We start from the raw sequence: 14,052 nt of genomic DNA, 5'->3' as shown, positions 1-14,052 counted from the left end.
AGGGGGGGGTAGAGGGATTGTTTTTTGTTCACATGAAGGATTTTAGTTTTTACTTAAGGGGAGACTAAATGCAAAATAGGTTACTGCCAAAGTTGAGCAGTCTTGTTTTCTCGCAGTACCTTTTGAAGGCATTAATTTCAAATGAAATATAGTCCGAGAACGTTGCCCCAACCACAATTGAAGTATCTGAATATTCAGACATTTAAAAAAATCTCTAGAATCAATTAAGTTCTAGATTAGTAAGAAATTGAATTCGATACAAAAAATGCTGCCTCCAAGTCCTCGCAGAACGGCAGAATGAAAGATGACGCCGAAATCTCTCAAATAAAAAAAAAATCTCGAGAACGGAAACCGAGTTAGGAGAAACAGAGGTCAATTAAGTTTATTTTCCCGAGCGTTCTGAGAAATAGCCACTTCGTAAATAAAAATACATGAAGCTAATAAAAATTGACCCTTCAAGTCACAGAGTTACAATATAAACCGCTTCTCTACATACATGCATTTTAAAAGCTGATCCTGGTAACTTGGTCTTGGTTGTGCAAAGAAAGCAAATGGGCATTACATTTCTTTCCAGCTTCTAGTCCAGATTGTTCATATCCAGAGGAAGAGGCAGTGTAGTCTGGAACTAGTCAACCTGTCAGGAGTCTTAGTCGTAGTTTAGTGGTATCGGTGGGGATATCGACATAGCTAGGCCTACAGTTACGTTACAGGATTACAGGACAGCACTGGCACTATATGTTCGGTGCCTACCCTAATTATTATTTCAGCATAGACAGAAAAGGCTAAAAACTATTTATACACAGGTCATAAGACACACGAACGTGTGTCTAATCGGTTTGTCTCCGTCACCTTTTGCCTTTGTGTCCTGGGTTGTCCTGTTGGCATTCCCGGACAGTGGGCAAAACACTGGACATCAGGCACTGCTAATGTTTGTTTATTAACTATTTTTAGAAAAAGAAAGCTGTCATGTGACTAAGATTTCATTAGTCATGTGATAAGAACCAAGGGCTGGCACTCTCAAGAAAGTGGGAAGAACCACAATAAACAACTCGATTTTCCAAGTCCAAGAGTCAAGAGGATTTGGAGAAAGAAACGGTAATCTAATGCAAGTCGAATAAGTTAGTTACTAACTAGATTTTAGGTAAGATTCTGCTAAAACCTCCCATTTACTGGTATACATTAAATGTGGGGCTGGATTAAATCAAAGTGGGGATGTATGGTTTCTGAAAGGCTAAGAAGGGTTGGGACTGGTTCAAGTTCAAGTTATCAGCAGACTCACAATGGAGTGGTCATGAAGTATGAAGTTAATAGCCTGTAAAATTCCTGTTGTGTAATATTCTTCTAAGAAGGGTGATCGGGAAGATTGAAGAATACTGGACCACTCGTACATTACTGTGCGCGAGAATGTGGGGTAGCCTAGGTGGGGCAGGTGGTTGGGGTGGAGGAGGGGGAAGGGGGGGTTCAGGGGGGTTTCCCCCCTGACAAAATATTAATGAGAATAGATCTACTGGTCCGAGATTCCCCATTGAGAGATATTAAAAAACGGGAAAATTATGAATTCCGAAGGTTGAGACATAGGCAAAGTCAGTCCGCTGGTCCGGTGTTCTTCAATCTTACCGGGTGATCTTGTAGTTCCGTTCGTTAAAATCCACGATCCATTTGTTACATCCAGAGAAGAAATCCGGAAGTCTTGATGACCAAATAGGCAACACAAAAAACAGGGATGCAACCGGATGGGGGCATGCCGCCCTTAATCCCCCCCCCCTCCATATTTTTATTAGATCACCCCCCCCCCCCCCCCCCCCGAAACCCTCCTTCTTTGACTCTTGGTGCCCGAACCGGCGAATAATAATTGGGGGGAGGGGGTGAGAACTGAAAAGGCGCCTTCAAGTCATTCTTTGCTTGAATTTTGACTTTCTGGCAATTCAGGGTCTCTGGCGTTCAGCTTTGGACTGTAACGAACGAAACTACAAAATCACCCACAGAAGTTGTATATAACAAACCGGTCTAATCCAACGTGTTGGATCTAACTATAATTTCTAATTGTTTTCACTGGCCATTACTATACTCAACACACCTCATCTTGATATATCTAGATCTTTATTTCTCCAAATGGTTTCTGTTCTAGAGATTTTTGGGTTATTTGAGAATGGGGCACTGCAGTACAATTGCTGTCCCGTTTGCACTAAATCACACGAGGCCTAGCACAGAGTACTGGACTGGATATCGATACTGCTAATTGGTATCTCTATATTTTATGTTTTATTAGCAGAGATCTATAGCCTACAAAATGAGCTAAAAGAAGCAACAAAAAAATGGGGGATTCAGGGGGCCCCCTGAATTTACCATGATTTTATGTTTTGCAATTAGATCTAAATCTAGGTTTGATAGACTATCTCTCCATATCGGCATGCGCATCAAAAAGTAATCGTTGGTTGGGTCAAAACTAGTATCCCCAAATGGGACCGTAATTGTAAAGCAGTGCCGAGAACGGAGTGGCCCGCGCGCGCGCACGTGTGTGTGTGTGTGTAGGGGGGGGTTAAAGTGTGAACGGGGGGTGGGGGCGTGGAGGGATTTGTTTTGTTTTGCTTTAGGGGTGACTAAATGCAAAATAGGTTACTGTACTGCCAAAGTCAAGCAGTCTTGTTTTCTCGCAGAACCTTTTGATGGCATTTTCAAATGAACTATTTAGTCCGGGAACATTGCCGCAACCACAATTGTAGTATCTGAATATTCCGACATCTAAAAATCTCCAGCTAGCTCTAGAAATTGAATTCGATGCAAAAAATGCTTCTTCCCAGTCCTCGCAGAATGGCAGAGTGAAAGATGACATCAAACTCTCGCAAATAACCCTTGAGAATGGAAACCATTCTGAGGGTCAAGTTTATTTTCCCGAGCGTTCACAGAAATAGTCACTTCAATTTTTTTTATCATGGACCGTCTCACGTTCAGTTCTAGATCTAAAACTAAAATTTATATCAGGTTATAATCCTCTTGTTATTTTGTTCGTTTTTATCTGCTTTACCTGGAATTTTGATTTTATATCCATTGCAAATTATTAGTTTCTAATTAGTGCGGGTCTAAAAGTTAAAATTTACCGAAGACTGCATAAAGTGAGACCTTAAACAGGGCTTTTTTAGTCATCAATTTTTAGGCCTAAATAAACTTTCTATATAGGTCTATATCTATTTAAAGTCATGTGAAATCAACAAGGCCCACCACATCCACAAGTCCTAATCCCATGACCTGAATAAAATCGGAAAACAATACGAAAACCTCGTCCTGCAGCAGTTCAGCCACACCCCTGATCTTATCATGGTAGGTAAGATCTTTAACAAGGCCAAGATCTAGCCTTCTCGGATAAGTGCGAAAAATCTCAGAGGTCTTGTGTGCCATTTATAGTCGCCTCACGTTGAAGGTCCCTTGGTGGTCATAAAATCAATAAGACGAGGCTTCAGCCGTCACCTGGGCAAAATAAAAAATTCCTACAAAACTTGAAAATGTTGAATGTGTCCCGCATGCTCCTTTAGTAAATGCAGAGTAATATGTATGCATCAGCAGATCTACAGTATAGTGCATTCTTAATCTAGCTGTTGGCCTACCAAAGGATGGCATTAGTTCTCAGTACTTACTTTGTCTGTCTCAACGTCTTGACGTCACTGCTATCCCAAATTATAACTTAGAACCAGAAGTTTTTCCAACATCACAATGGTCCTTCTTGGGTTAAGTTGTCACTGTCATGTTTCGCAATTATCTTAGTTTTGCAGCGATAACTATCTGAACGTTCTTTGAAGAAAGAAGCTGACTCTCAGCTTAGTCCACTGTTCTGTTGTCTGTGTTGTAAACTGGTCCCCTGAAACTGAAACACGTGTCATGTGACTTTGTTATAACATATTAGGCAATGAAAAGATAATTTTGTGATAAGCTTATCATTAAGCATTCCTTTCACTTGCTAGGTATGTTCTTTTGTGTCAGACATATCGACAGCCGACGGACAGCTTTGTGTATCAGTTTTCCTTTTTGAGACCTTGATTGATTTCATATCTGGGTCAGGTCAAAAGGTGCAAATTCTCCTTCAACCTCTGTATTGGAAATAGCTGTGCTCTTTAAAGTACTTTTGAGCTTCAGTTTTACTAATTATTGCGCTGCAGGTCTTCAGATATTTATTGAAATTTTTAAAAGCTTGTAAGTGTGCATGTATGTGTGGGTGGTTGGAGGGGGTATCTGAGAGGCCTTGCTTCTTACTCCCCATTAGTTTTTTACCTGTTTGCCTTGCTTTTACCCTACATAACTGACTACTACTACTACTGTGTCAACGAGCTTCTCTTTTCACAAAGTGTGTGCAGTATTTATTTTTGAGTCTATGTCCATATTGATGACTAGCGTTCCCTCTAGGCTCTTGTTATGAAGTTACAACTTTGAGAATTTTGCAATTACTCCTCTTACAAGACTTTTAATTTTTGTGAGCGATTTTTTTGGCTCTTTATGAAAATCCTCTTTAAAACAAGTTCCCTCAGGGTGTTACCTATGATGATCATGTGGGTTAAAAAAAACAAAAAACTTTAAAATAAATTTTCATGTCATCACTGTCAAGCTTCTGATGTGCCATTGATTGAACTGCACCCTTTTAACCATCGCAACGTGAAACTTGCAGAGAGTCTTTAGCTGAGCACTGGTGGCTAGGATGTAGATACTTTATGGTGAAAATAGATATGCTAAATTTTGAATTTTACATTTTTCAACTCAAAATCCTGTCATGTTGACAAAGCTTTTCGATTGGATGACATTGGGTGATGTCTGTCATTTTGTCAGCTAAAGTATATCTTGGGAGACAGCTGTGTGGTTGAGATTGGTCTGATCTTCCAGTTCCAACAGCAGTGATAATAGTAGATTGCATTTTTCGGGTACATAATAATAAATCTTCTAAAGTAGTTTCTATGTGTTTTACATTTACTTATTGCTGTGACCGACCATATAAGGATTCTGAAATATTCATATCTTCAGAAGAAGCATTCAGTGCAAGCATCCATTTTACAAGCACACACTTCTGGGTAGATAAAGCTCATCAGCTAGGGACAGACCATCTAGGGGACGGAAAACTCCACTTCCAAACCTTTGCTGCTTTGTGGACACAGAAGTATATCATCTGAGAAAGGCTACACCTAGGAAGGACACCCCCAACAAAGCTCCAGGAGTAGATCAGGCCCGTCATCTGTGGTAGACAAATGATCTACAAGAAGTAGACATGGAAATGACACTTTAGCCAAAGATGACATTGTACTAGGCCAGTGGGGCGGAGGGGCAGTATAACACATAGCGTCTTATGAATGGAAAGGTACCCAAAAAGTAATGTACAGTCATATCTGTTCATTATGGTAACTCGGGATCCCAGAGAAAAATGACCATTATAGACGGACAGCCACCATGGGCGGAGTCTGAGTTATGGTCACGCTGTAGACTTGTCAAACTGAACAGATAGTTTAAATCTTAATTTGATTTTCCGACTTTGTTTCCGTCAAGATTGATATTTTATGTATCATAAGAGCTTTTTAAAAAGAAATACTCCCAAAAGGACTCAAACACTCTCATCATAATGATCGTTCACTAAGAAACCACAACAGAAAACGACCCCCCCCCCCCCCCCCAAAAAAAAAAAAAAAAAAAGAAACAAACAAAAAAACAACTAACCCAGACCTTGTCAGCTGATGACCACTGTAGGACAGACTCCTCACTGCCTGTCAGGACTGCATGAGGTCAGCAGAAATGTGTCATTACTGGTTGTGACATAAGGTGTGGACTCATGTACCCTAGTTTTGAAACAGATCGTCGTCCCAGTACAACATCCCTGTATCCCACAAAAACAGAAGGAAAAAACTATGTCAATTTATCTAACAATCTTTGTTAAAATTTAAAGTCTGAATGTTGCACGGGTGATGATTCAGATTATTGAGCTACATGTCAAAAATTTGACACAAAATCTACAACATTACATTTAGTAGAAAAAAGCACTCCCCAAAAAAGTGTTTTTTGACATAGTGTGGGTTACAGGGTTGTTGTACTGAGACGACGAGATATGCACCGACCACCGAGATGACCTCACTCAAATGTCAGTGATATACAGTTAAATGATATTCTGCTAATTTCATTTTTTTTTTTTCTGTCAGAAACATTGACTGAGTTGTTATTGTTGATCCAGCAACAGCTGGGTTCTCGCCCGTCTTACCTAAGCCATGTAGTGATAAGTGCAGGTTTTGTGCAGTTGTTGTAATGTTCTGTAGAGTGTGTTGTCAATGTTAGGTGGTGGGTGGAGAAGTGTTGCTCTGATGTCGTCTAGAGCTGTGCAGTGAAATGGGTGATGATCCACAGTCTCATGGATGTATAGTCACACATAGGACATGTTGAGGAAAGTTCTTGTTTTGTTCTGTTTAAGCGGAAGTTGAGCTATGTTCTGTTTGCAGGCAGAAGATTATGGTCTGTTCCTTTTTGTGAAGATGGTTGATTTTGTCATTTCTTTTTATCAAGGGTGTTTCAAGTGGTTGTACTGCACATAGTGAGTAGGCTATTGCTGCATTCTAGGGAAGATTGGATATAACCAAAGTATAGAGCTCTCAGCGTCTGTCTGATCCCGACATACTGCTTGCAGGTTTATTTAAAAGTTGGAGTTTTCTCTGTGCCTTGTTTTCTGGGTTTTCCACCTGGCTTTTCATTCTTGACTGAATTACCACAGGTCAAGGCATGTTCCTTGTTTCTTGGACTCTTGTGGTCTAGAGGAATGATGTTCACCTCTTATTTAATAGGTCCAGAGATCGAAAGCTGACAGAGATGGAACATTTTCTTTTCTTAAAAAAATTTATCCCTTCACCTTTCCTACTCTCTAATCATGTTCTGTCATCTGTTTTCGTCTCCACTTTCTTTCCCCTTTCCCCTTTGCCGCCCTCCTCTGGGCTCTTGACTCTTTCTGTTGCCTTTTTACCTCTACTTCTTGGCTCTTTCGTACTGCTGTTTTTCAGCCACCTCCCTGATCTAAGGGTAAGATCTAACACATAGCCTTCTCAGATAAGGGTGAAAAAATCTCGGCGTTTCGGTGTGTAAGTTGCATACGTTACAGATCCCTTGGTGGTCCTTAAATGGATGAGAGTAGACTTCGGCCGCCACCCAGGCAAAATTCAAAATTAATTTAATCTAAACTGAAAATGCTTAATTTGTCCCTCATGTCCATATGACCTTATGTAGTTGTGAGCGTCATATAACACTTACCAAAACACAACAAATTCTTTGCACGTGGTATAAAGACAAAGAAAAATTGACAACAAAAGCTTTATTTCGATTACTGCATGATCTAAAATTAGAAGTTTATGTAGAAATGGAAAAAAACTTTTGTGCATGCAAATTTATCACCGTTTATTTCTTACTAGTCATTTGAGAAAAGAAAAGAAAGAAATGCTAAAACACTCAAGAGCTGTAGGCCATTATGAGATCATTGTATCACATATCTTTAATTGTCCACATTTTTCATTTTTCATTTGATACCAGAGTAAGATAACTGTGTTTCTAGATAAACTACTTTGCACTTACTTAATTTTTGAGTGTGTGATTGTAAGACAACTCTGTTTATAAGCAAGTAACACTGATGGTCTTACTTAATGTTTGGGTGATTGATTAAGTTCCTGAGACAAGATGTTCTTACTTTTATCAGGCTTTATCTGTTGTCCCAGTAAACAGGGCCTATCTTGGTATGTCCTGACACTGAGCTGCCTCTGTATGGCCCCAGTCAAGAAAGTCATCCCACTTCTTTCGTTATCTGCTGTGTGGATAAAGATGGGCGAGACCCCACCAGGGTTCTGAGTTTTGTAAGTGTTGAGGAATTAAATCTGTATTGTAATGAGTTTGTTTAAGAGTGAAGGAATTTACATATTTAAAAACTTTACATGTATTGCAGATCTTGGAGTTAATTAAAAAATGTCTTATTTATTTATTTATTTATTTATTTATTTATTTTGTGCACTATTATTTGTTATAAACCTTGATTGCTGTTTCTGGAATGTTTGAAAGTGAACGCTGTTTGTTTTGTGTTTTTTTATATAGGAGCTTTGAGTTTGCATTGCCTTGCTTGTTTTCAAGATGGATTTGTTATGTACGTTTTACACCCCCAACAGCACAGACCACTTTGAAGAGAGACTGCCAACCTGGGTTTCAGGGCCATGCAACTTCCAGCAAAAGTATGGGGATACTCAATGAAATGGACTTTCTTGCTTTGGAATCAAAACCACCTCTCTTGCTTGCAATGACAGAATTCAACAGTTACACCACGGATGCTCGTTTATTTCTGAAAGTGTTTAGTAGTGGGATGGAAAAACTAAAGACAATACTGTAAAGCCTCAGACTTTTCCCCCATGGTTGCTCTAGTGGCCAAGTTGTTCCTGATCTCACAATAATGTCAAGCTTCTTTTCCTTTTTAAAAAAAAGTAGAGTTTGGATGATGTATGGCCACATGAATAAACCACTGGTCAAAGATCCAATCAATGAGTGGAGGAGGGGAGATCAATCCATAATCTTCCAACTTAGAACACAACATGTACCCCTCAACCAACATCTCAATTGAATAGGAGTAAAGCAGTCTGCTGCCTGCCCACTATGTGACTACACCTCAAAGTCAGTGGAACATCATCTGTTCTTCTGTAGAAAGCTAGCTAGTTTAAGGGGATGTTTTCTTCCCAAGCTACCCCACACATCTAATTGCCTCTACTCCTCAAGACAACAATTAGAACAGACATGCAGCTATTACCGAATGGCATCGTGCAGAAGAGAGAAGAGTTAACGCTCAGATGCTACTGGATCGCTAACAACAACAACAAAGTAGAGTTTTTACGGCGCTCGCTACTGCATAAATTGATATGAGCGCCAAGGGGTGGATGTCAACAGAGAAGTCCATACAGGAAATCAGGCTTACTCTGCTCACCTCTTTTGCTTCAACAGCCCAAGGTCTGCTCTGACTATCAAAGCACCCCAGAAATGGCTGGTCACAAGAGTGTGACAAACATACAAAAGAAGTAAAGGAAGAAGGACGATAGTAAGGATCAGGAAAGAAAAAGCAGCAGTTCCCTGTTGCAGTTCAGGCACAGCTATGAGCATTTCATTGATGAATCAGCCCCTTTACAATTGTACTGTGCATGTGAACATGTTAATGTTCCCCCTTTGGGAATGACCTAAAGACACTTCAGTCAGTAGCACCGCCCAGGGGTAGTCAAGCTTCTACTGTTGACATGACATAATTTTATGGGTGGGTAGTTATTTGAATGTGTCCTTGACTACATACTATAACCTTAGCTCAAAAATAGGACGCTGCACTGTGGTGACCAGCAGTAGCATGTTTACTCTCTGTACTCTTGAATGTATTTGTCTTTTTGTATTGGTATGAATACCATTGCAGACCAATTCACCCCATGGGAATAAAATAAAAGTGGAATTTATGTCCAATGATATCAGACATTACTAATTATTTAAATAAAGTGAACATTGTATCTGGGATAAAAAGTGGTCCTGATTTTGTTGTTTACCCTTCTTTTATCCGTAAATCTGTCCTGAAATCATATTTTTAACATTTCTCTATTTTATCTGTGTAAAAATGCCACATACCTTCCTTTTACTTGGCATATTAATGTACAATGTACTGTTGTCAAATGTCCGACTCGTCCCATTCATCATGTCTTCATCCAACTTGTTCCCAAGCCTTTCTCTAACTTGTCTCTTTAACCGTGCCATTAACATTTCTCCAACTCTTGTCCCCATAACCATACCATTAGCATTTTCTCTACTTTGTCCCCAAATGGAATTCTGTATGCTTATCTTATATAAAATAAAAGTGTTTGTCGTGCTTTTTCCTCCGCAGAAAGAGAGAAAGAAATAGCAGCCGGCTCGTGAGATGGACGGGAGCGAGGAGCGCCCCCTACTGGGACATCGCCGGGGAGAAGATGGAGGGGAGAGGGAGGAGCTTTATTACGATTCGTTCCCCTCCCCCGTGTCAGAGTTAGACAGGCCCATCACGAGCAAAGGTAGGTCCACCAGTCTGTCAGGGTGCTGCACATGGGGGGTGGGGGGGGGGGAGCTCATAAACTCCTTCACGATGTGACTCATTGGCATATCTCTACCCTGAAATTACAAAATTCTCTCTGCTCAGTACCTAGTTTTGAGAAATTTGGCGTTTAAAAATTTGAGTTTACGAATACTATTTTTTTAAGCATCTTGATAACAACTCTTAATAGTCTTACGATTTTGACAGAACAGATAGAATATTTGGTTTCTGACCTAATGGTCTTAGTAAATCGAAACAGGCTAAAATGTCAGACAGAACTTTGTAATTAGATAGCGACATGTCTGATCAGCAGCGGACCAAAGTCAGTTTTTCGGCACACTTCGAACCTTCTTCTTTATAGCTTTTCCAGTAATTGGACTTCGCTCCTCTGACCTTTTTTCTGATAAAAAAACCACTGCCTCTTGCCCTTCTGCCTGCCTGTGTTGTTTTGATTCCTAGCCAGGTTCCTAACGCCCTGTTCCTTTCTTCTATTAGGTCTCCCCCTTCCTCTCTTGCCTTCTACCTTTGTTTATAGGATATATTTCTCGAGTGATTCATGGCATTTGTTATAATAATAAATAGCATTTGTATAGCGCATATCCCCTCTCAACAGCAGGCTCTATGTGCTTTACACTATATTTTTACCCCAGCAGACCATAGAACACTCTGAAACATTCTCAGCTTCCCGGGAAGCATACAGTGCAAGCAGCTGATTAAATGCTCAAACACTAACAAACTGACAAGATCTTTCACTGTCTATAGCTGGGTACCCATTCCCACGTGGGTGAAGTGAGGAAAATTTGTGTAAAGTGCCTTTCCCAAGGACACAACGTCGGGTCCCTGACGGGATTCGAACCCACGACCTTACGGTTGCGAGTCCGAGAGCCTAACCACTAGGCCACCGACGCCCAAAGCTGTTCCATTTTAGTTTCATCACATTCTGCAGGAGCAATGATATTGATAAATTGCACTGTATTGGTATTGCCTATCTTTATCTTGACGAGATGCTTACTGTGCCTTACTATAAAATAGGTAAGGTAGACCCATGCACAATCGAGGAGAATTTAAGGAAAATCTGTCTTAAAAGAGTACACACGGTTCAGCATACCGGTACAATGATGAAAATTTACTGTTACTATGAACTTGTATTTGGAGATGAAAATGCTGATCAGTACATATTTAAATACAAAGTTGAATATAAAAAGCATGAGGACAATTCACAATGTGAAAAAAAAAATGGCTTACTTTTCAGATTAAAGCGATATGAAAATGAACTATGGTGACAAAAAAAAGTAATCACTTTACAAAATCAGTCAATTGTTACCGGTGAGTATGTAGCTGGTAAAACTGTTGCAACCTGCATAGATATGGAGATTGTAACAATAGTGCCTGATCACAGATGGTTTAGATCACAAATTAGCCATTAAAGGGATAAGTCTTCAGGCTTTTTGTGAATTGTGTCAAAGTTTCTGCTTGCCTGATTTTATATGAGACTGTATTCTAAATTGCGGGCCTGGAATGAAAAAAAACAACAAAAAACAAAAACTCTTTTTCTCCAAAACTTTTCAACTTTTCCAGTGGCACGACTAGCTTGTGGTCAATTCACTACCTGAGCATTCTGGCTGGATGATAGACTTGCGATAGGTCCATTTTATACTGTGGAGTGCTGTTGTTAGTACAATTAAAACTCATGGTGGCAATCTTAAAAATAATTTGCTTTTCGATAGGCAATCAATGCATAACCTTTCTTTAAATAACCATCTCTATCGGTGTAAATGAATAAATTCACCCTTATTTGAGAGGTGTTACTCTCATGAAATTGAAGATGAATTCCACTTTATTTTCTATTGTCCACACTTTGCCTATCAAAGAAAATTGTTAATTCCCCCAAGCCTGACTCGACCCAGTGACAGAAATATGCAATGTTTGACCCATGATAAGAGATATGTGCACAACCTATAATTTTTCCTAATGAAAACTTTATACAACAAATAAGTGTTTTATATGATGGGATGTGGGCCAATGGCCTTAAACACTGAATAAACTTACTTAAACTTCTCAATGCAGCTATCTCAAAATAGGTGTTATGCATTCTGTCTTCTTTTTCCTCCTGGTTAAATCTTGCTGCTTTGTCTTAGATAAACTGGATCTTTTTAATCTTGCTTCAAGGCAGCCCAACTAACATTGAGTTACAAAAGTCATGTGTTGAAAGTTTTGAGCCGTGTTGGTGCTTTTATACCTATTTTTCTTAGTGCTTCCTCATTCTGTATTTTTGTGTTCAGGATTTTCTTGGAGATCTTCTATTACGTTTCATTTCGAAACCTGTAATACTCTTTTTTCAATGTTTTTCATTGATGGTCCATGCTCCACATCCATATATTGTGGTGGAGATTGTTCTTACAGTTTTTATTTTTTATGTTTTGTATTGTCCTTTCCGGACGGATGTCATCTTTTTCAATGTTAATGTTGAGCTCACAATTCTCTGTTTAATCTCTGGGCTTGTTTTTCTCTCTTACCTCAATCTTGGCTTCAAGCTATTTCAAACTGCTCACTCCTTCTATTTCTTCCCCGTCAATTCTTATCACAGCCTCTTCTTTTCATCTGTCTATGTCCATGGTTTTGGTCGTCTTTACATTTAGATGTAATCCTGTGTGATCACTGTGCTTTTTGACAGATTTTGTAACATTCTCAAGTCTTCTTGCTGTTGTGGCAAGGAGTGCAGTGTGTTCAGCATATCCTGAGTCTCTGAAATGTATTCCTCGTATTTCTGGTTTGTCATAATCATTCTTTACTGAGTCGTGTTCCACTCCCCACGTTATTCCCTCTATATTATGTGTATAGGGAAGAGCCATTGTGATAGTAGGCATCCTTGTCTTTTCCTTGATTCATGCCTTTAGTAACAGGAAACCATTCTGATGTTCCGCCTTCAAGTTTTACAGCTGAGTGTTGCCCTTCATTAAGGGATTTGATCGGATCAGTCAGTTTGGGATAAAAGTTCATTTTTGATGAGTTTGTCGTTTCATTTGATGGTTTATACAAATAATATGCCCCTCTGTCTAACACTTCAAACTGTCAGACACGAATGCAAGACAAGAATTTGTATAGTTTGTAGCATGTTGTTGTCTGCCTTTTAGGTAAAAAATACAACAACAAACCAGAATGGATAAATGAAAATGAATAACAGTTGTGCTTTTTTTCCTTTAAATTGCCCACCTAAAACAGTGCATTTTTAGGCTTTGCCAAGTGACTACAATGTATGTCCTCAGTGAGTGAAATTTTTTTCTGTATACCTTTTATTTTGTAAAGTTTATTTATCAGCATTATAAATATGTATTTATGACTATGGAGATTTCTGTTATAGTTTCTTATCAATTCAGACTGAGTTAAGTTTGCTTGGTCGGTGGTTGGCGGGTGCTCTTGTGTGGTTTGCTCCTTCTTTCCTTTTTAATCTTTCCTGATTTTTTTTGTGATTGTTAATCTCTTGTAAATCCTCAAATCTTTGGCACTTGTTTGACTGAATTCAGCTGCAAGTGTGGTAAAATTTTTACTAAAACAAAAAAATAAGTTTGCTTGTTTTGATTCCATTCTCATTTAAAAGTATGAAGTTATAAATTCAATCAGAAGGGATAACACAAACAAAGACTATACTCTGTTGTAGAAAGTATTTTTTCGAGATGAATTATTTATGTATAGTCTTTTGTCTATTGTCATGTTGCTGTAAAAATGAGGAGCTCCAAATTGCTTTTGCTCATCTGTAAAACCGTGTCAAGTAAAGTGACATTCTGATCAAAAAATATTTTTTTATATCATTGCAGAAGAAGAAAAGCCAAAAGTTGAAGATGTAGAAATTAAGGTACAGTAACATGTGTGTCTGTTTGACTTTGAAAGAAGTCTGTCTGTCATGTTTAATAGATGCGGTTTTTTTTTGCTCCTTCCAAAACACACACACACACACACACACACACACACACACACACACA

At 39.1% G+C, this 14,052-nt stretch overlaps 1 protein-coding gene across 1 annotated transcript in view; it reads left to right on the top strand.

Moving 5' to 3' along the window:
* The first annotated feature begins 881 nt into the window (after window positions 1-881).
* The window catches only part of LOC101855395 (solute carrier family 49 member 4 homolog), a 32,105-nt gene continuing 18,934 nt past the window's right edge, over window positions 882-14,052 (top strand). Inside the window, exons 1-4 of the mRNA XM_013086972.2 lie at window positions 882-1,095; window positions 7,716-7,850; window positions 9,890-10,052; window positions 13,888-13,925. Of these exons, the coding sequence (XP_012942426.2) occupies window positions 9,923-10,052; window positions 13,888-13,925 (168 nt within the window). The 5' untranslated portion in view covers window positions 882-1,095; window positions 7,716-7,850; window positions 9,890-9,922. The remainder of the gene's footprint in view (window positions 1,096-7,715; window positions 7,851-9,889; window positions 10,053-13,887; window positions 13,926-14,052) is intronic.

This window comes from Aplysia californica, unplaced genomic scaffold (genome assembly GCF_000002075.1).
Source record: "Aplysia californica isolate F4 #8 unplaced genomic scaffold, AplCal3.0 scaffold00020, whole genome shotgun sequence".
NCBI classification, from domain to species: domain Eukaryota; kingdom Metazoa; phylum Mollusca; class Gastropoda; order Aplysiida; family Aplysiidae; genus Aplysia; species Aplysia californica.
Note: the sequence above shows the minus strand (reverse complement) of the source record. Positions and strands in the feature narration are given on the sequence as shown.